The sequence below is a fragment of the Peromyscus californicus genome, unplaced genomic scaffold (genome assembly GCF_007827085.1).
Source record: "Peromyscus californicus insignis strain IS unplaced genomic scaffold, ASM782708v3 Scaffold_13__1_contigs__length_99412109, whole genome shotgun sequence".
In the NCBI taxonomy this organism is placed as follows: Eukaryota; Metazoa; Chordata; class Mammalia; order Rodentia; family Cricetidae; genus Peromyscus; species Peromyscus californicus.
Window position 1 is genome coordinate 61,001,769 of NW_026294424.1, and position 20,260 is coordinate 61,022,028.

General features: G+C 44.8%; 1 protein-coding gene across 7 annotated transcripts in view; it reads left to right on the plus strand.

The window, feature by feature from the left end:
* The window catches only part of Limch1 (LIM and calponin homology domains 1), a 321,480-nt gene that overhangs the window by 213,754 nt on the left and 87,466 nt on the right, over positions 1-20,260 (plus strand). For all 7 annotated transcript variants that reach the window (XM_052735049.1, XM_052735052.1, XM_052735045.1 and 4 more), the window contains exons 4-6: positions 10,853-10,959; positions 15,977-16,007; positions 17,520-17,630. In XM_052735049.1, coding sequence (XP_052591009.1) covers positions 10,853-10,959; positions 15,977-16,007; positions 17,520-17,630 — 249 coding nt within the window. The remainder of the gene's footprint in view (positions 1-10,852; positions 10,960-15,976; positions 16,008-17,519; positions 17,631-20,260) is intronic.

The following is a 20,260-nucleotide window of genomic DNA, read 5'->3' on the forward strand; positions in this document are numbered from 1 at the left end:
ATCTTGCTCCTGTTGTTAAAAAAATAAAATAAAATAACAGATTATTTCAGAATGCCTTAGGGTATTCGGCTTTGTCTTTTAAATAGAAACAGTTTTTAGATGCAGAATCTGTGGTGAATGGGGTGAGGGGATTTAACGTATCCGTGAGAGAGAAGATGATGAAAGATGGCAGGGAGACACAGAACAGAGAGGGAGGGGGCTTTCAGGCTTCTTCCGGGGTGGGGAGAGAGCTGACCAGATGCCCAGGATTACCAACTACGTCTAATGGGCCGATGGCAGTGGGAGCTCACGTGTTTGTAGCGTCTCCAGATCCAGAGCAGCACTATTATGTCCAGTAGCGTGGAGAACTGAGTGCCAGGGGCTTAGAGCTGTCGATAGGCAATGCCCCTCTCATCCCCCAGGCTGAGATAGAGGCACAGGATGTCACACAGCGGGGAGACTATCCGTCCTGCTTCCCAGGAAGCAAACTGGAGTGCATGGGTTTGGAGCTGCAGCCAAGCGGGGTTGCTGATCCTCACCCTTGAATTAAACAAACCCAGCCATCCATTCCTGCCACAGCTGGACATCCACAGGCATCATCCCCTACAGAGAGGCCCCTACCACATGGTGGAGACAAACAGAACACATGTGTCCTACAGACAGGCTGTCTGCCACGGAAAGGATATCCCAAACGAGCTGAGCTGGGTGTGTGCCCCATTTCTTCTCTTGAAGCAACTTGGGGGGGGAGGAGGAGGAGGAGGGGCCAGGATCCCTTCTATGTAGACACATGGCTGGTTCCTCTTCAAGTACAGACAAGGGATGTCAGGTTCAGCCAACAAGCCTCACTGTTTCATTTGTGCTGCTTCTTTTCCTTCATCTTCATTCTGTGTTGGGAAGATTGGAGAGAGGCAGGCGGTGGAGTCAAACAGCCACATTGGTCAGGATTAAATCCCCAGGAAACGCACCATGGGGAGAGAGAAATGGGCAGGGGGGGGTGGGCGGGAGGAAAGAGGAGGCATTTTAAAGGAGAATGAGAATGAGAAGCCTCGGAGTTGGGAGAGCTACTGTGAAGGAGGTGGATGTGGGTCAGAATCCGCCACGCAAGGCTGAATGATGGCCTGGAAATTCAGAGTGTAACTGGAAATGGCCTCACTGGTCCTCAGACATGCCAGGTAGAACCCTGCCAGCACCTTGGCATTGCTTTTTCCCCCACTTGGAGCCTAGATGCTTCCTAGAACAGTATCTGGTACACAGTTAGTAAGCACTCAATGAAAATGTGTGGGTCGCATGATCATAAGAGTGAGGAAGATTGTAACATGCCGAGGCTATTGTGTGGTGTTACATAAGAAAAAAGTACGTGAAGTACTGAGAATGGAAATTTTTGGCACACGGCAATAACCCAATAAATGGCTTCCATATACTTATTTTGGGTGAATACTGTCCAATCATCGATAAATGGATTTTCTGATTAAAAGGACATTACTGATTTTTTTTTTTTAGAATTTCAAGTGAACAGTGAGGTAAAAGTCAAGTTCTTGAAGTCGAGAAGTTGGTGTAGAATAAAAGCAATAAAGGAAACTTATAGAGACTCTTTGAGGCTAGTTAGCTGATCTCCGATTCCTGTGCACATGAGCAGTTGACTCCTAAACCTCTGTATTGTTCAGTGGCCTCACTGTTGACTCTTAGTCCAAATAGATGTCCCCAGTGAGATGTGGCTCTTTGAGAAGAGAAGTGTTCCAAATTAAACCCAGTTCCTTTTTTTCATCAGCCTCCTCTAGTTCCTTAAGATCATTTCAATGGCTACAGCTTTGGCATCACCTAAAAATCTCTCCCAGTGCCTCATCGGTTCCTAGATCGCTCATCTTTCCTCCTCTTGCTGCTTCTGAGTTACTTCTCCTCAGTCTTTGAAGAGGCCTTTGGTGGACCTTCTCCCTGACCAATGAGCTCCTCCCGCAGACCCACACATATCTGCGCTAAAATACACGTAGGGTTCCAAGACTCCACATGAACTGAATTAAGTTCTCACAGCCTGGAGCTTGTCAGAGGGGTGCTCAAACCCCACCACCACCCCACCCATCAACCTCAAAACTCAATTTTCTTCCCTCCCTCCCTTCCATTCTTCTGAGACCTATCATGCTTTCGCTCGTTTCCCATCCATGGTTTCTTTCTTTTACCTCAGGAACCCACCCCGATGCCACCTTTCCGGTTCAGCTCCCTAAAGTCTCCCGGTTGCATTGAGTTCCTCCTTCCTCTCAGGGGTGGAACTGGTGTCCTCGTTAAGTGCTCCTGGTAAATAAAAATACTCCGGTAGGCTGGCTCGTGCTGGTTGTTGTTGGACTCCAGCCAATCCCAGGAGTTCGATTGGAGCCGGTACAGACTGGGCAGTAACTGTGAACAGGGCAGGTCCAGGAAACCCCGGTGTTCTATTGATTATGGGGTAAGTTCCTGGAGATGTTTTTGGTAATGTATTCCTTAAGTTTTGAGCTTCTTAATTGTATATGTGTTGAAGGGAGTTTGCTTCTCATGTCGAAAATCTAACAAAAAACATATTTCAAAATGAGTTTTTTAAGGTAGAATAGAAAAGTAACATTAATCTTGGTTGTTGATTTTCCTAACAAGATCTGGTCTTCTCTGATGTATTTCCACATCCTTTTGAGATATCCTATTGCTTATTATGGTTTTATAGAAAACATGTATTATACAGATATACTAAAACGACAGATCCACAGGTGACCACAGTTTACATTTTTGTATTTTCCATCCAGTCTTTCACTTAAAGAAACTGAAAATTACAGGAATGTGTTCTATATTGTATTTTCCATACATAGCTGTAGTGAGTTTGTCTGAAGCCTGAAGGTGCATTACTTTTATTTTCTCTGAACTTCAAACCGTCTTGCTCTTTCTCTATTTGAGAAAAAGAAATAAAACCCAGAGAAGTGGGTCCACCCCACTGGAAGGGCTCCACTAGTGCTGGGTTCCTGAATCATGGCCAGAAACATGCTTGTCCATAACAGTAGATCAAGGAGACAGAGGGCTCTTCCTTTCTAGATAGAAATGACAGCTCAGGGGAGCGAAAAGCAGCAAATGGTTTCTTGTTTGTCTTCTGAGGAAGAGAGCAACAGCCTTAAGATGTGATGAGGCCGTGGAGTGCTCCCCAGGGACCGCACGGGAGTGCCTTGCTGGCCCCTCCATCCTGAAGCACAGCCAAGGCCAAAGCGAGCCTCTTCTGTGGACAGAGGCCGATGGGGTCTGTGAGCCAGCTGTAGCCAGGAACGATGAGCACTGGACATCTGGACATGCATTTTCCCACTGCACAACTTTGCTCCATCATGGGATTAATAGCCCTCCACAAACACTTTGGCTTAAGCAGGCTTTGCTTAATTCTGGACTGAATTGGGAAGGATCGCTTGAGGATTTATGTTTGGGGAATAATTGCCAATGATGACTTACATACTGCTTACATACAACTACCTTGCACATGACCTCTGTGTATATTAGCCTGCTCCTGAGTTTGAGGCTGCCTGTGGACGCCAAGCTGGTGACTAACAGTGAACAAATAATAGCAGCGTCCCTCCTATATTTTAATCTCCCGTGTAACTGACAGGCTCTGTGCCAAGTGTCTCTTTTTTCTTAGATGCTTAAACTGTTCTTCATTCTATCTTCCACAGTCTTTTCTCGACCTGAGTGGACAAAAATGTCCAGATGATGCCCTCTATGCCTAACACCTCACTTACCTACAGGGCATGCATTCTAAGACACACACACACACACACACACACACACACACACACACACACACGCAGCAGATGCCTGAAACCTCAGTTAGTACCAGACCCCATCCATACTAGGTTCCCCAACCCCCTATATATACAATCTGATTGGCTCATGGTTGGATCTGAACTGCTCTTCACAAGCTCATGCTTTGACCGGTTGTCCCCTAACTGATGGTGCTGTTTCATGAGGCTGTGGAACCTTTAGAGGGTGGTGCCTCTCTGATGGTGTAGATCAGTAGTAAGAGGCAGGCTTCTGAAAGCTATAGCCCTGCCAGTGATTCGGCCTTATTCTCCGCTCCCTGGCCCACTCTCATGTGAACAGCTTCCATCTCACACTCCTGCCATCATGAACTCCATGGCTTCTCAGCCATGCTGGGTTGAGGGCTCTGAAACCGTGAGCGGAAGTTAATCTCTGACCCTTTCATTTGTCTGTCAGGCGTTCTCTCATAGATGCAGCTATGACTCATACACACATACCAATGATAATTCTGATATATAAAATAGTAAGATGTTAACAAAAACTAATAATAAGCAATTGTGATAATGCACTGTAATGAAATTTTCAGTCCCATTACTCTCGTGCTCTGAGGGCCATCATTAATTAAGATAAGGATTACTCAAGCTTGTGGTGGCTCTCCAATTGTTCTGGTAACCAAGACGGCTGCAGAGTAATGAACATGTAAGTAGTGTATGGAGCAAGGGCACACTGGCAAAGGGGTGACTCGCATCCTGGGCAGGATAGAGTGACATGGTGTAACACTTTATCACGTTATCCAGAACAGCATGCAATTTAAGACTCACGAATTATTTATTTCTGGAATTTTCCATTTTGTATTTCCAGACCATAGTTGCCTATGGGAATAACTGAAACCGTGGAAAGCAAGCCTGAAAGTAAGGGGAGAGCTACTGTAAGGAATGCCTGGAATATGCCAGAGAGCTGGGCTGTGCTTTTAATGTTTTGTTTCCTGTAATTCTGACATCCACATCTACAAGGTTGATCGCACCCCTACCTACCTTACAGATTAGAGATGTGACCATCAGAAAGGCTAGGGAGTCTAACCCAGAACACACAGCCAGGGTGCAGATGAGACTGAGGTTCTAACTAAAGTCCCTCTGTCCCCAAGGCTATCATGCCATGTTCCTAATTTCCATTGTCTAATTTGATACAAGACCTCTGTTTATGTGGATTTTGAATTTTTTTTTTTTTTTGTGTGTGTGTGTGTGTGTGTGTGTGTGTGTGTGTGTGTGTGTGTGTGTCGATCAGAGAACCTGTAGGAGTCTGTGTTCTCTCCTTCCACCACACGGGTCCCTGGGATCAAGTCAGATCATCAAACTTGGTCACAAAAGCCTTTACCCACTCAACCAGCTTTCCCCTGTTTATGTGGATTTTGAACAAATCTAAAAACATAAAGGATCATGAAGATTAAGGAATCTTTTGTTTTATTCACCATTAAAAAACATCTAGAAGACTATTTGGTACATTCTACCTGAAAGTTTAATGAGCATGCATTACCTGCAATAGACAGCTAGTCTCTGGGGCTAGGGGCTATCTTGAGCTGGGCTGCTCTCCCATCTTAGAGTGGGCAGAGAAGCGATAAAGATATAAAATCTTCAGGGCAGGAGTTGCCAGGAAGATGGTAAGGTCATCTGTGAGCTCCTATGAGCCCAGGTTAGTTGATTCCATGGGTTTTCTTGTGATGTCCTCAACTACTCTGGCTCCTACAATCCGTTCTCCCTTTCTTCGGCAGGATTCCCCAGCTCTGCCTAGTATTTGGCTGTGGGTCTCTGTATTTGTTTCCATCAGTTGCTGGATGAAGCCTCTCTGATGACTATTAGGCTAGGCACCATTCTATGAGTAGAGCAGAATATCGTTAGGCATCATTACTTTGGCTCTCTCCCCACTCCAGTTGTGTTTGGTACTATTCTAGGTCTCGAGGCCATGCAGCCTGTGGCTCCTGGTGCTCCAGGCAGTGGCAGGAATCGGCTCACTCACCCGGAATGGGTCTCAGGCTGGACTAGTCATTGGTTGGTCACTCTCACAATCTCTGTACCGCTCGTACCCCTTACCAGCCTTTCCAGGACATCCCAGAGGCAGGACAGAGTGTAGGTCGAAGGTTATGTGGCTGGGTTAGTGTCCCAGTCCCTCTACTAGAAGCCTTCCCTGCTCACAGGAAATGACCTACCTATTCAGGCTACATATCTGCTATTGCTAGGAGTCTTAGCTGAGGTCATTCTTGTAGATTCCTGGGAGTTTCCCTTGCCCCAGGTTTCTACCTGACTCCAAAATGCCCCCCTTTTCCAATCGACTCTATCAGTACTCCCCCCAAACTTGACTGCAATTTCCCCTCCCTCCTCTCCTTCCAGTCTCGCCCCCCGCCCCCACATCCCACCTTCCCTTTTCTCCCCTCCTCCTTAGTTTCTCTTCAGAAAAGGGCAGACCTCCCGTGGATATTACCAGCCACGGAGAATCAAGTTGCAGTAGCAATAGGCAATTCCTCTCCTAGTAAGGCTGGATAAGGCAACCAGTAAGAGAAAAGGGTCTCAGAAGCAGACAACAGAGTCAGAGACAGCCCCCTGCTCCCGCTGTTAGAAGTTCCACAAGAAGACCAAGATACATAACTGTAACACATGTGCAGAGTGCCTAGGTCAGTCCCCTGCAGGCTCCCTGGTTGTCAGTCCAGTCTCTGTACTCAATTCTTAATATTTTGTTATTTGCGTTTTCCTCTCTCTAAATGCAGAGAAACACATATGTACGGTCTCTCCATCCCTCTCTCCTCTCCACCCCTGTCTTTTGCTCTGTGGCCTCCCTCTTCCCACATGTGAAGATACGTGTATGTACACAGACATGCACACACAATATTATTGGAACCATTTAGAAGTCGTGTTACAGATGTAACACACCATTAAATAATCCAGATGTGTACTTAAAAATAAGGCATCCACTCACTTCACTACATTACCATCACCACACCTCGGAAAGTTAACGCCCAATCCAAAATTTATTCAATAGTCTGCCCGTGTTCAGCTGCATAGCCTTATTTACTTTTCCTTCTAGAATCTAGAATCCAGTTAAAGCTCATACATTTGGTCAGCATATATCTTTAATTACCAGGGGTTTTTTGTAGCAATGATTGTTTTCAAGTCTCTATAAAGCTCCCCAAAAGATTACTAAATGGATATTAGCTGTGTGTAAGTGGGAACTACATATAATAGACATTGTAGTAAATCTGTGCCTCCCACTTCTCCTGGGGGATTGACACAGTGTTAAATGGTTTAGCTCTGAACTTGAGCTACCAAGATGAGGGCTTTGCTGGAAATCGTAAATGTGGAGAGGTCTCAGTGGGTAGAGAAGGCAGATGAGAAAGTACGGGATGCATCCTTTGTAATTAAGAACGTGGTTGTTCTTGCCTGCGCCAGTGGCTGGCCTTGGTTAGCTCTTGGCTCGGTGGCTCTTCCTTCTGGCTTTGCCTCTGACTAGGGCTTGGCTCTTTTCCAGCATCATTAGGTTACAGCAAGGAGTTGGAAACAGACCTGCAGTCATTTAAATCTTCCAGCCCAAATCGCCCCTGCTGGCTGCCATACAGAGCTTGTATGTTTGAAGGCTGTGTGCTGAATGGCGTGCCGTGTTCCAGGGTGCACGTGTGCATCTGGGAACGTGTAGAGGAAGAATATCTCCTTGTTTGTACTCACGATCCTGGATCCAGGATGCCATAGTCCTGGGGGACTGCGTGGAGGTCAGAGGCCTGTCCTTCATTGTGGTCACTGATGGTTCCTAGAGAGCACCTACTCACTTCCTCCCTTTCCTGAGAGGCACTCCAATCCAGAAGACACTCAGATGGCCACTGAAGCCCACCTGGCATCTGTACTGGTCACTGCCTTGTTTGGAGTTGCCTTCTTCAGGAAAGGGGATGTTTACGCCTCTGAAATGTGGACTTGCAAAGCAGGGGTGTGCCTTATTCTGAACATGGCAGCCTCTGAGCCAGTGTGGTCTTTTGAGAGTTTCAGAGCCAAAAAGAATGAGAGAGAGACAGAGACAGAGAGAGGGGGAGGGAGGGAGGGGGGAGGGAGGGAGGGGGGATGGATGCGAGGACATACTTGTGTTAGGCAAACAGGAAAGAGAAAAACCAAGGCTGGGAAGGAGGTATAGAGGGAAAGAGGGAGAGATGGAGAGGAGGAGGGCAGGATTTAAGGATGGATGAATAAGCATAAAGAACTAGGAACTGGAGAGGTGGGAACAAGAATTGCTGCTTTGAGGTCTTAGAGTTTTTACCTCTGGACAATCCCCATTCCATCTCTGTGATGAGTTAGCTGGGATGCAAGATTAACTGGTTGATTCAGTGTGATGTGTAATTGCTCTGTGTCTCAGCTGCCCCTGGCTCCTGCAGCCTGCTTTCTACATCTGTAAGACCCTCTGAGATCAGTCCTACCCTCCACAGTCCCACTGTCCTTTGGTACTGACCTCGAATTCTGTGCTTGGATTCATCAGACATACCACACTGTTTTGCCGCCTGCTTCTTTTGTTGATTGTAATCTTGGACCATTGCATAATTGTTCTAGGCTGCAGATCACTCTTCTGTCAGTTTAGGATAAGGTGGGCAGGGATTAAAAGAGTTAATATAATAAATGCGGCCCTTGGGAGGATGTTGGTCATGTAATATGGGCCATAGAAAGGCCAACAACTCTCTACTATTGCTCTTTAGAGCCCAAGCATGTTAATTTTTATTGCCACATTAAAAATGACCATAAACGAGCATCTCAGAGCAATACCCATTTGTTACCTCACATTGTCCATAGATTAAATGTCTGGATAGGGTGAGACAGGGCTCTTTTTGCTCAGAATATCACAGGGCTGAAATCAAGATGCCTGCAAGAGTGCAACCCGGATCGTCTCCCAAGCCCATCCCAAGTTCTTGGCGGTTGATGACATTCAAGCCTTTGCAGCTGTGGCATTCAGGGCCAGCAGGAACTCTTATATCACCCTCTGTTTAAAAGCTCCCTGATTACATCAGTGCCAATCAGATGATCTTTCTCTTGGTTAACTTAGAGGCAATTGTTTAGTGCCATAACCTTATCACAGTCATGGCTTTCCTTTGTTCTCAAGGGGAGATTACCTAGAGTGTGTTCAGCTGGAGCAGGGTTCTTTGGGGCCTGAGAGTCCTGCCTACACACTGGGTAATTAAAAATATTATCTTTGCTGATCCCTTTGAACTACCTGGGGTGAAGTGGGTAATCACCACCCTCAGTTCAGTTGTTTACAGCAGTTTCTGTCAGCATTCAGAGGGTTTCTCATTGATGTGGCTCCTGGGACCTGATAGCCCTCATCCTGCAGTTCTTAAAAATTGATGGAGTCAGTCCTCAAGAAGAGGACAATTAGAGATTCGAGGCAATGAATCTGTTGACCAGTTGTCCTGGGGTCTTCAAAGGATGACCCGCACAGTTTGCATTCACTTTCAGAACCATTCATTTATTCCTAGGACCTCCCATAGATGAGCAGCCCAGATGGAATCCTCCTTAATGGAGAGTACAGTTGTCAGCCTGTCCTGCTCCTCTGCTGGTTCTCAGTGAATCTGTGCCTGCCAGGGCATGTTCAGCAGGAGGAGGAGGGTCTTTGCATTGTTCTCAGAAGTCTTCCTTGCTCTCAGTTTCCTTCCCAATCAAGTCTAGATTTTTTTTTTAATTAATTTTTAGCAAACCAGGTAGCGGGTTTCTTCAGGACATCTTCCTGTATGGCATTGTATCTTGTGCCCTGCTCTTCTCCCCCACTCCCCCTACCAGCTGTCCCCCCCCCCACACACACCAAATACTCTAGAGATGGCAGTGGAATGAGTGTGACATGAAAGAAGGGACCAGATTGCTTTTATCTTGTAATTCATCTCACATTCCATTAAAAGGGTATTTTTAGCCATGACCCATAATGAATGTATGAAGGGTGTAAAAACCTGAAAAGAATATATTTAAATTAATTAATAAGAAAAACTTGAGGATGAGAACACCTGAGGCAACAAAACCTTTTATTATTTTCAAATTATCTATTTTTACAATGTCTTCTTTTGTGTGTGCGGTGTATGTTTTTGTGTACGTGCATGCATGAAGTTGCATGTGTACACATGTTGGTGGAGGCCAAAGGTCAATGTTATGCCTCTTTCTCTGTCCCTGTTTATTAGTTACTTTTCTGTTGTTGTTATGAAATGCCATGGCCCACGGAACTTAGACAGCATTAAATTGGGCTTATGGTTTCAGAGGGTTAGAGTCCATGATGGCAGTGTAAAGACAAGGCAGCTGAGAGCTCACATCTTGACCTGTCATCGGGAGGCAGAGAGAGCACGCTGGGACCGGTGGAGTCTTTTGAAGCCTCACAGGCTACCCCCACTGACACACTTCCTCCAACAAGATCACACCTCCTCCTCCTTCCCAAACAGTTCCACTACTGGGGACTAACCTTGCAAATACATGAACCCATGGAGACCATTCTCGTTCAAACCAACACAACAGTCCACCTTATTTTTCTGATACAAGATCTCTTATTGATCCTGAAGCTTACCAGGAATCACCAGGAGTCCTTCTGCCTCCAGCTTGCTAGAGCTTGGATTTCAGGCGTATGCCATCATGCCTGGTTTTTCCCTTGGGCACTGGGGATATGAACGTGGGGCCTCATGCTTGTTCAGCAAACACCCAACAGCTAAGCCATCCCCTGCTCTAATTGTATTGTTAAAGTATCTATTGAAGCCAAGTTCTAAGCAATGAGACGTGGGGAAACGATTTAGAAGCCATGGAAAATACCTGGCTGTTTAAAGTACTCTCCCTCAAAAAGATGCTATGTTCTCTTTATAGCGGCATTTGACTTACAGTTGTTTACAGATGCATCAAGCCAAGGGGAAAATTGAATTTGGCGTGCCTAGGATTTTGGAAACCTGAAGTGTCTGTTTATTCTGGTGTTTCCTAACTGCAGTTTTGTTGTGTGACACACCATGATTTAGATGTGACTGTAGCAGCCATGATGGCCGGCATCTTGACAATAGCACTTGGGGCTATTGATGAAGTGGGGTGAAGTGGGACGTCATAATCTAAAATAACACTTGGGCTTCTTTGCTTCCTTCCAGGACAATACCATCTTATTCTTGAGGGGCTGTAAAGAGCTTGGCCTTAAAGAATCTCAACTCTTTGACCCAAGTGACCTCCAGGATACGTCCAGCAGGGTCACTGTCAAGTGAGTAATGCCTGATTTATGCTTAAAGGAAACCCTTGATGTTTCGATTTGCAGTTTTGTGAGGATGTTGTAAATTCTAAGAGGTAGAAGATTACATGTTCCTAATAAAATAAAAACACACAAGCAAAAGTCAAGCTTTCGCAACAGAACACAGTGTCTTGTCCGCTGTGTGGAGCTCTGATTCTGAGCTAATATAATTTTTCAAATGCGTATAGAACCAGAATTTTGAAGAAGAGAAAACATTAAGTAGAATTTAGCGGTGAGGCTACAGAGAAATGTGCACAAAATCTGTGCGCCTTAGACAGGAACCCCGTTCTTGGCTCCCGTGGGACAGTTGAATAGGCTCTTGGCAGACTGCACCGGGCACAAACAGATTGAGTGCTGTTGATGATGTGGAGTAAGGTGAGCTGGCTCCTTCATTTACACTTGTAGCCATTTTCTCCCATGTGACAGTGATGAAGCTTTTCAGAGATGGCTCATTGGCCTCTTGGCCATTTCTACCTATATCTGTTTAGTGAAGCATATTTGGGGCAAAGAACTCTTGCAGTAGGATGCGTTTCTGTATAAAGAGATAGCTCATGACCAGAGTGAGAAGATCCATCCTTATGAGGAAGCAAAAATAAGTTGCCTGTAGTTCGGGAGTCCTGCAGAGTCTGTGATGTCATATAAAACATTTGTCATTTTATTCAAACAGTATATAGTGTGAGTATGGTTGAGCAATAAGCGGGATTCTCTCCTGGGGCTGGAGAGATGGCACAGTGGTTAGGAGGGGGTCCCACTCTGGCAGAGGACGCCGGCTCAATTCCCAGCACTCATGTTAGGCAACTTACAACCTCCTATAACTCCAGCTCCAGAGGATCTAGCTCTCTCTTCAAGCCTCTGTGGGCACCTACATTCATGTACACATACCCATGCACTGATACACACACACACACACACACACACACACACACACACACACACACACACACACATATATAATTTAAAAATAAATCTTTTCAAAAACATCTAAAAGTAAGGTGTGATGCCATATCTTGTAATTGCAACACTTGGGAAACAGAGGTAGGAGGATCTCTACAAGACTAAGGCCAGCCTGGTTTACATAATGCATACACCAAATAAACCAGGGCTCCATAAGGGCAACCCGGTCACAAACAACAGCAATAACAACAAGACTCAATTAGCTGAATTGAGTCGAGGGGATCTGGGATTTGATAGTTTGGGGCAGTGCCATCTTATCATGGAAGAACACAAAAGGGAAAGAAGCCACAGCTTAGAGGATTTTTGTGGTGGTGGTGTTGTTCATAATTACGATGATGTTGTTGATTTCATAATTACGATGACAGGAGACCTGAAACTCCTGAATGAATTGGAGTTGGGAAGTTTACAGTGGATTTTATGATGTGTGGCTGGGAACAAGGAGAGCCAGCCATGATGGATGATCTGGAGTTCCTTCTGTGTTTTTAATGTGCTGTTCTTTATAGTACTTCTCATGGAAAGTGGATGTTGAGTGAAAAAAATCCATAAAAGGTGTAATATTTCACTGTAGACACCTTCATAGGCGTCACTGTAACCATCTCAGGCTCCATTTGTTATCAAGCCTAAATCCGGCCTCTGCTAAGCTCGTCTTCACTTTGGGAAATTGCTTTAAGTTCTGCCTCATCTCGTGTTCCGGTTTCACCTGCTTGGCAGGTGACCAGAAACAATAGCAACTGTGCAACATCATAGGTAATAATAGTCACACACACGTTGCTTGGAGGGTGAAGGCAAGTTTACTCTGGTGGTTTAACTCCTTTTTTAAAAAAAAAAAATTTTTTTTTAAATTTTTGACTACCTTTAAACAATCAATTACCGGAGCAGGAGAGTTCTGAGGCCAGTTGGTTTCAGAAACGAAAACAGAAACTCAGATCTTCACCCCGCTCGTCTGCGACAACGAGGGAATCAGAAACCTGGGTCGAGCTCCAGGTCTGGAGCTGCCTGGACCTCTGGCTTGCTGAGCACCTTTGCTTAGCACTGTGCTGTCCCCTGCAGAGGAGGACCGGATCAAATCGGTCCGAATGTGACTCTAAGTAAAGCTTGGTCATGGTAGACCTGGGAAGACAAGGGGGTCAACTTCTAAAGGGATGGGTTAGCTCAGAGACACGGGAAGCTACTGGCCGGGAGAAGGTCACTGAGGCCAGTCACAAGTGGTCACTGTCCCTTTGTTTACTACGGCGGCATCTTCATCTTTTCTTGTCCTCTTGGTCTTTTCTTTTTTCTGTCTTCTCCTTCCTCTGCCTCCCACCTCCCTTCCCTTCTTTACTTTCTTCTCATCTACCTCCCCTTTTGCATTTCTTCTGCATTCCTTCCCTTTTTAAAATGCCCTTCCCTTGGACACTGGAGTCTCTAGATACTGCTTCCCATCACCTTCCCTTATATCTGTATCCCTCCAGTCAGCCATTGAACAAAGATTCACTCAATAGCTCCTGTGAGGAAAACGCACAAATAAGATGACCAGCGTCCTCTGTTCATGTTGAACTTACACTGCAGTGCCAATAACTTAGACACACATTGAGTAAGAAAGAAAATAACTATGAGAGTGCTGGGGAGAGCATAAAATAGTGAGGCAGGAAAGCCAGTGGTCCGTCTGGAGGGGTTCAAGGATAGCCTATCTGAAGGGGTGGCTTTTCAGCATCAGCCCTGGGGAGATTTGCTGGATGTTTGGGGTGGAGGCAAAGCAAGTAAGAGGCCAAGGGAGAAGAAGCTGTTGGGGCTTCAAAGGACCCAGTGAGGGTGGAGGGTTGTGCTGATGGGCAGGTGTGGTGGGAGCAGTCATCACAGGCAACGGGGCGTTGGACTTGGAATCATTTTGTAGGAAGGTTGTCTCACCAGATTGGCATTTAGAAAATCATAAAGAAGGCCGGGCGGTGGTGGCGCACGCCTTTAATCCCAGCACTTGGGAGGCAGAGCCAGGTGGATCTCTATGAGTTCGAGGCCAGCCTGGACTACCAAGTGAGTTCCAGGAAAGGCGCAAAGCTACACAGAGAAACCCTGTCTCAAAAAACCAAAAAAAAAAAAAAAAAAAAAGAAAATCATAAAGAATTTATACTCAAATTATGTCACAAATTAATTTGTGGAGCTCAGAAAGGCATTGCTTCTGGGTTTAGCAGGAGCGTAGGAGTGGAGCGTGGACTAAACTGTTAGCTTCACAGTGTTTTCATAGGTGATTCTGCTTTCTGGCACCAGTCGGGGACTAGTTTTTAGAGTGTTGATTTTGTAGCGCAGAGAGATCCGAGTACCACGGTTGTCATTCTCTGGTTTCCCTTCTGAGAGCCGAGCAGCTCGCCGCAGAGATGGAGAGCATCATTTTGACGAGAGTTTGTAGCATCATCACGGAGATACAGGATCAGAGATAGATCCCATGGGGGAAATTTGTATTTTTTAAAATTGTCTTTAAAAAATAAAAACTCTAGTTTTAAGTAAGGTACTTTTTCTTACCTTTTCTGTCCAAATGTAACTTGGGTAGAAAAAAAAAATTAAGAGGAAAAACCCTGGAGATTATTACAATACTGACTGTGTAATTGCATGAACCCTACCTGTAATGAATGCCAGACAACTTTGATGGAAATGGAAGCACAGTGAGGGAGGGGTGTGCGGCGCAGAGCGGAGCCCCCCCCCGGGGGGGGGGCACAGTGCAGACCATCCAGGGAATCAACACAGTCGCACAGAAGTGTGGAGAGGCTGTGGATGGCTCCTGGGGCTGGAAGTCTCCTTAAAAAATGGGAAGTATTCCAAGTAATTGGTGGTTACAAGAAAACCACTGTACAAATATTTTGTGAGGTCCTACTGTGTGCCACATATAACGTTTTAGCACCCAGTCACAGTTTCAGTCAGTGAACTTTTATTGTCAATGCAGAAAAAATGGTTGTTTTTTTCCACATTCTTGTTTTCCTAAGACATTTTAGATCTTTCTTGGATTTTTTTTAATCTTTCCATTATTAAATGGAAAAAAAATCTTAGCAGATATTTAAGCTGAGAATAGCATGCCATTACTTTCCTGTTAAACTCAAAAGTATAGAAACATTTCCTTGAACAAATGCAAATTGGATGGCTTCTTGTCTTAACTGAAGCCCTGGATCCTGTGCTGCTCTCTACAGAATGGGACTAATGTTGACTGGTCCTTCCAATATCAATAACTTAAGCCTGTCCACCTATCCATCATACTTAGTTTGTTAGAATATACTAGCAGCAAGTAATCACGGTCTAAATGCTTTGCAGTGTTCTCGACTAGTTTATACGATGGAATTTCTACTCCCTACACCTCACCAAAGTGACCAGAGAAAAGAAATCCAGCATTCATTTTCCTAATATTTATTTGTTGATGTGTTCATGGAGCTTTCAAATACCTTTAGAAATATTTTGATTTTCATGGTGTGAATAGTCAGAGCTTTGGTGAGTTTTAGTTAGAGAATAAACGTTATTATGTGTTTTTTTTAACACATGTGCATACATTTGAAAATAGCATGCATATTTTCCTGTTTATGACCAATTTTTCATTCTAATTTGTAGCCAGGGGTGGGGTGGGGAGAAACCATTTAGATAGTACAGCTTCTTACACATGTATTTTCAGGTCTGTTTCACTAAGTTGTCAGACCTGTATTAAATGCATGAAGAAGACTTAGGAGATGTGGTCAAATTTCCTTCAAGACAGTATCTTCAACAATCAAGTTTGTAAATTCAAATATAAATAGTCCCAGTTTTAAATGGAATTCTCATCTTTCATATGTTAAAAAGCATTTACCTTTCCTGGCATCCTGCAAGACTTCAATCCTCCCTGGTCCTCCTATGGGTTTTTGTTTGTTTGTTTATTGTTTTTCCTGCAAGTGAAACTACCAGCCATAGGCCTTAAAAAGCCTGCCATATTCTTCTGATTTTATTTTATGTATTTTTTGCAAGTGTGTCTTTGAGGTGTTTAAGGAAAGACCACACTGAAGAAACTGCTATTCTAATAATGTTTTGTTTTTCTTTCCTGACCTAGGAACCTTGATTATAGCCGGAAGCTAAAAAATGTAAGTGTTTTGACATCTCTCTCTAAGTTTGTATACTTTTGACTTTTAATGGTCCAAGGTTGATGTTTAGCTAAATGCAGTGCCTCTAAAAAGCCTCATTAGAAAGATTCTTTCTTAGGAAAAATGTATATGCATCTCTTATAGAATAGTTAATAACTATGCTAGAGCTAAACAGAGTAGATTTGGAGGTTTTGCTCTCACCAGAGTTCAGTCTAGAAACAAACAAATAAAAGCTTGTGTTCCGTGGCGGTTCATTTTCTTAACACACACATCGATAGGTTTCAACATTAACATTAGCCATTTTCATTGTGGCCCAGATGGGATCTCAGTCAGCACACGTTAGTTATATTATGGTTCTAGTTAATGTCCTTACATTCGGTATTGTCTGTTCTCTGGGAATTTATTTGTAAGAACTCAGTTAATAAAAGACCTTCTGGAAGTTTTGAAGGATTCATGATGTAAGAGTTTCCCACAGCGGTAGAAAACTGAACCGCATCATAATGCTCATGCACATAGCTATACTTCGGGCCCATGGCCAGCTGGACCCATATGCCTATGTCCCATTATCCAGAGCATTTTCTGGCCTGCCACGGGGAAGGTAGTGCAATAAGTCCTTTCCAGCATAGATGAAGCAAAAAGACAGAATGTGAACATAAAGTCTAGGCTTTTGCATGGGCTTCTCATCCCTATGATTCAGCTAAGGAGCATATCTTTAGCCAATCCCTGATTTTTTTTTTTTTCTCCAACTCAAAGTAAAGAAGATTTTTGTTTTTGTGGACAGTTCTTTGGAGAGACAGCATAAAACAAATGTAGGACAGTAACCTCAGACCACTGGATATCCATGAACAGTCCTCAGCATCCAAGTTTGTTTAACCGATAGCAACTGTGTCAAGGCTAAAATATTCCCATCTCAGATTAATGGGGGTGTGGCCACACTCTGATGCGAAAGGCCAGTAGGTCTCACTCTCTGGGCATTGCTGACTCTGACGTCACTTAGATGTACTGTGTTGATCCTGTGCCTCGGAGCACTCAGTAACCTTTATCACTCCTTTGGGAGTTTTGCCATCCATCCCAGTAGGTTCTCCATGTGCACAAGTGGAAATTAGGGGCTCTGAAAGAACCCATCTCAAATGGAGCTGACAGTCTCCTGCATCGCTTGTCTGGGTAAAGACTCCAAAGAGTTTGTGGGACAATGCTGTCTGATGAGAGCGTCATTTTGGAGGATTTATTTTCCCTTCTTGCTCACTCAGAGATCACTTTCTCACAACCTCCTTTTTCCTAGAGCTGGAGACTTGCTTGACTGAATCATGTGTCTGGGTCAACCGGGACAGCATTGGGTTCCCATTACCACGATCTCACCTTCATGGGTGCAGCATGACTGATTTTCACAAGTCGGTGGTGCTGAGCTGTTCCTTCCTGCTTAGCTGTTCCTGGAGGGTTCCTGAGCCCCATGCTGAAGTATCGTTCCTCAGGACAAATCCTCCCACCCTTATGCATTGTTCCGTTCCTTAGGTGTTGGTGACCATTTATTGGCTGGGGAAAGTTGCAAACAGCTGTGCATCCTACAGTGGAACCCCCCTGAACCTGAAGGAGTTTGAAGGACTGTTGGCCCAGATGCGAAAGGTGACTTGGCTTTTCTTCCTCATCCCCGGAGGGTTGGACAAAGCGGGAAAGCAACACGTTTTTAAGATGATTACAGTTCTGGGGCTAGAGTACTCAGCGGGGGAAGAGCATTTGATACTCTTCCAGAGGACCTAGGTTCAGTTCCCAGCAGCCACGTGGAAGCCCACAACCTTAAGTAACTCCAGTTCCAGGGGATATGATGCCCTCTTCTGACCCCTGTGGGCATACATACAGAGAAAACACTCACACACATAGAATTAAAAAAAAAAAAAACTTTACTAAAATGAAGATAAATATAGTTTCACATGGCAGAACTGTACTGACCCAAGGTATACATTCAAGAAAGGGTCCATTTGTCTAACCCAGAGCATATTTGCCTCCTGAGTCTCAGTTTTATATGTTACAATCTTTGGTGATTGGAAAGTCTGAGCCGGCTCCAACTGTAGTTTCGAAAGAGCGAGTTTGGTATGTTGGTGTGTGGCTTGGTACAACCATGGAGCTCATGGCTTGTGCATCTGGGGGAGGCAATGCTTGAATTAAACAATGTGGCATTCTGTAAAAACAACCACTGGTTCTGCGCTTTCAGCCTAAAGGTCATTGTGTTTGCCTGTTAGGGCCTTGATGTGGGTGAGGTGATGCCAGCCATGTCCTTGCCCCAGCCCCCGCCCTGGACGGGCTCTGAGAAGTTAGACGTTGCCTTCTACTGGGTCTGTCTGATGATCATTGTATCTGAGTGATCTGGAAACTCAGAAAATGGTTTTAAAGCTTGATGTGTTTATTTGACAAAATATTTGATGGCATATCATTAAAAACTTGGTTTGTTTGCTTGTGGGGAAGATTGACAGAAGGTAGGAGTTTGTCAAAGAAACAGCAGAATGCTTTGTATGTGCCTGCCTTTTAAAGGCTCCGCAGTATCGTTAATTCATACAAGACGGTGGTTCAGCCTCGGGAAGCAGGAAGGCTCGCTTGGAGTTATCATCCTTGTATTTCGGTCAGGGCTGTCTCAGAGCATAAATAATTGAGGCAGCTCTTCCTTGCTTTTCTACCATACAAAGTAAATCTACTAATGAGACTCAAAAATATCCAAAGGGCCAGAAAGTTGGCTCATTGAGTAAAGATGCTGCCACCAGGCCTTATGACCTGAGACCCACGTGAGGGAAGGAGAGAACTGATGCATACAAGTGCTCCTCAGACCTTCATGTATATACCCAGATCTCACACACACACACACACACACACACACACACACACACACACACACAGAGAGAGAGAGAGAGGGGGGGGGAATAAATTTTTCAGGACATTCAGACCTTCATGATTTTAATTCTGAAAGCAAGAATTTGTTCCAACTTTCTAATAAATTGTTCTTCTTTCCTTAAAGCAATGCTTCTCAATCTGTGGGTCATGACCCTTAGACAGGGTCGCATAGCAGATATCTTGCATATTAGATAGTTACATTATGATTCATAACAGTAGCAAAATTACAGTTACGAAGTAGCAACGAAAATAATGTTATGGTTAGGGGGTCACCACAACATTTGGCACTGTATAAAGGGTCGCAGCATTAGGAAGGTGGAGAAGCACTGCCTTAAAGCTAAGAGTCTCTACATTTGCCTGAAGCCAGTCTGGCTCACATATCTATAATAGATAAAGCAGGGTTGAGTGTGTACTCAGTGTAGAGGACTGGCCTGGCATGCATCAGGCCCTGGGTTTGCTCCCTAGCACTGAAAACACAATAACAGGACAACCTTTGTATTTATCATGACCTATGGAACAAATACACCCATACAGTAAGCACAACCCACTGTCTCTTGCCTTGGCTCTCTATTACCCTCCATCTTTCATCTAACTAATAGAGTGCCGTTGCTGGTTGGGAGTTGGACGTGTGAGTGGTTGCTTCTATATTCAGTGGTACTTGGGTAATACTAGGTGGGTCATCTGTTGAAAGCTGCTGAAATCTCACAGCCCTGCTGATGGATGAGGAAGAACCTAGTCTGCTTTGCTAGCTCCCTTCCTGCTGAGACGATGCCTGCAGTGGCCTGCCGTCAGCAACTGCTTCTCTTTGGAGTGAATGTAGACAACACCACAGGATATGATGCAGGGGTTGGCACAGCTAGGCAAAGCATGGCTCTTCACGACTGTGGCCCCCGGTGGTACTCCCATGCCATAGCGGTGCTTGAGACCAGACGACCTGGAAGATACTGGTCTATCCAAACACTGGCAATATTTTGTATCTGATCTATATTCTTCCATGCTCTTACTTACGATTGGGTTCACCTGCAAAATGTAAAAAAAACTCAAATTAACAGCTGAAAGGAATATTTTATTTTTTTCTCAGATAAGTGGGACTTGGGTGTGAGCAAGCAGTCCAGAGCTAGTGTGGCAGTTCTACACCTGGACGATGCCAGAAAGCCCAGACCCTTGTGTCCCATGCGCCATCATCCCCAGCCCACGGCTTTTCCCTGCTGGCTCAAGCTAGCTAGATGCTCAGGCTTTTTCCCTATCATGTCTGCATTCAAGTCAGGAGGAAGGAGGAACAGAGAAAGGGGCTATCTTGTGAGCACGCTTTTAGAAAATTACACACTACATCCTGCTGTGGTTTGAACGCCCCCTCTATAAAACTCATGCTG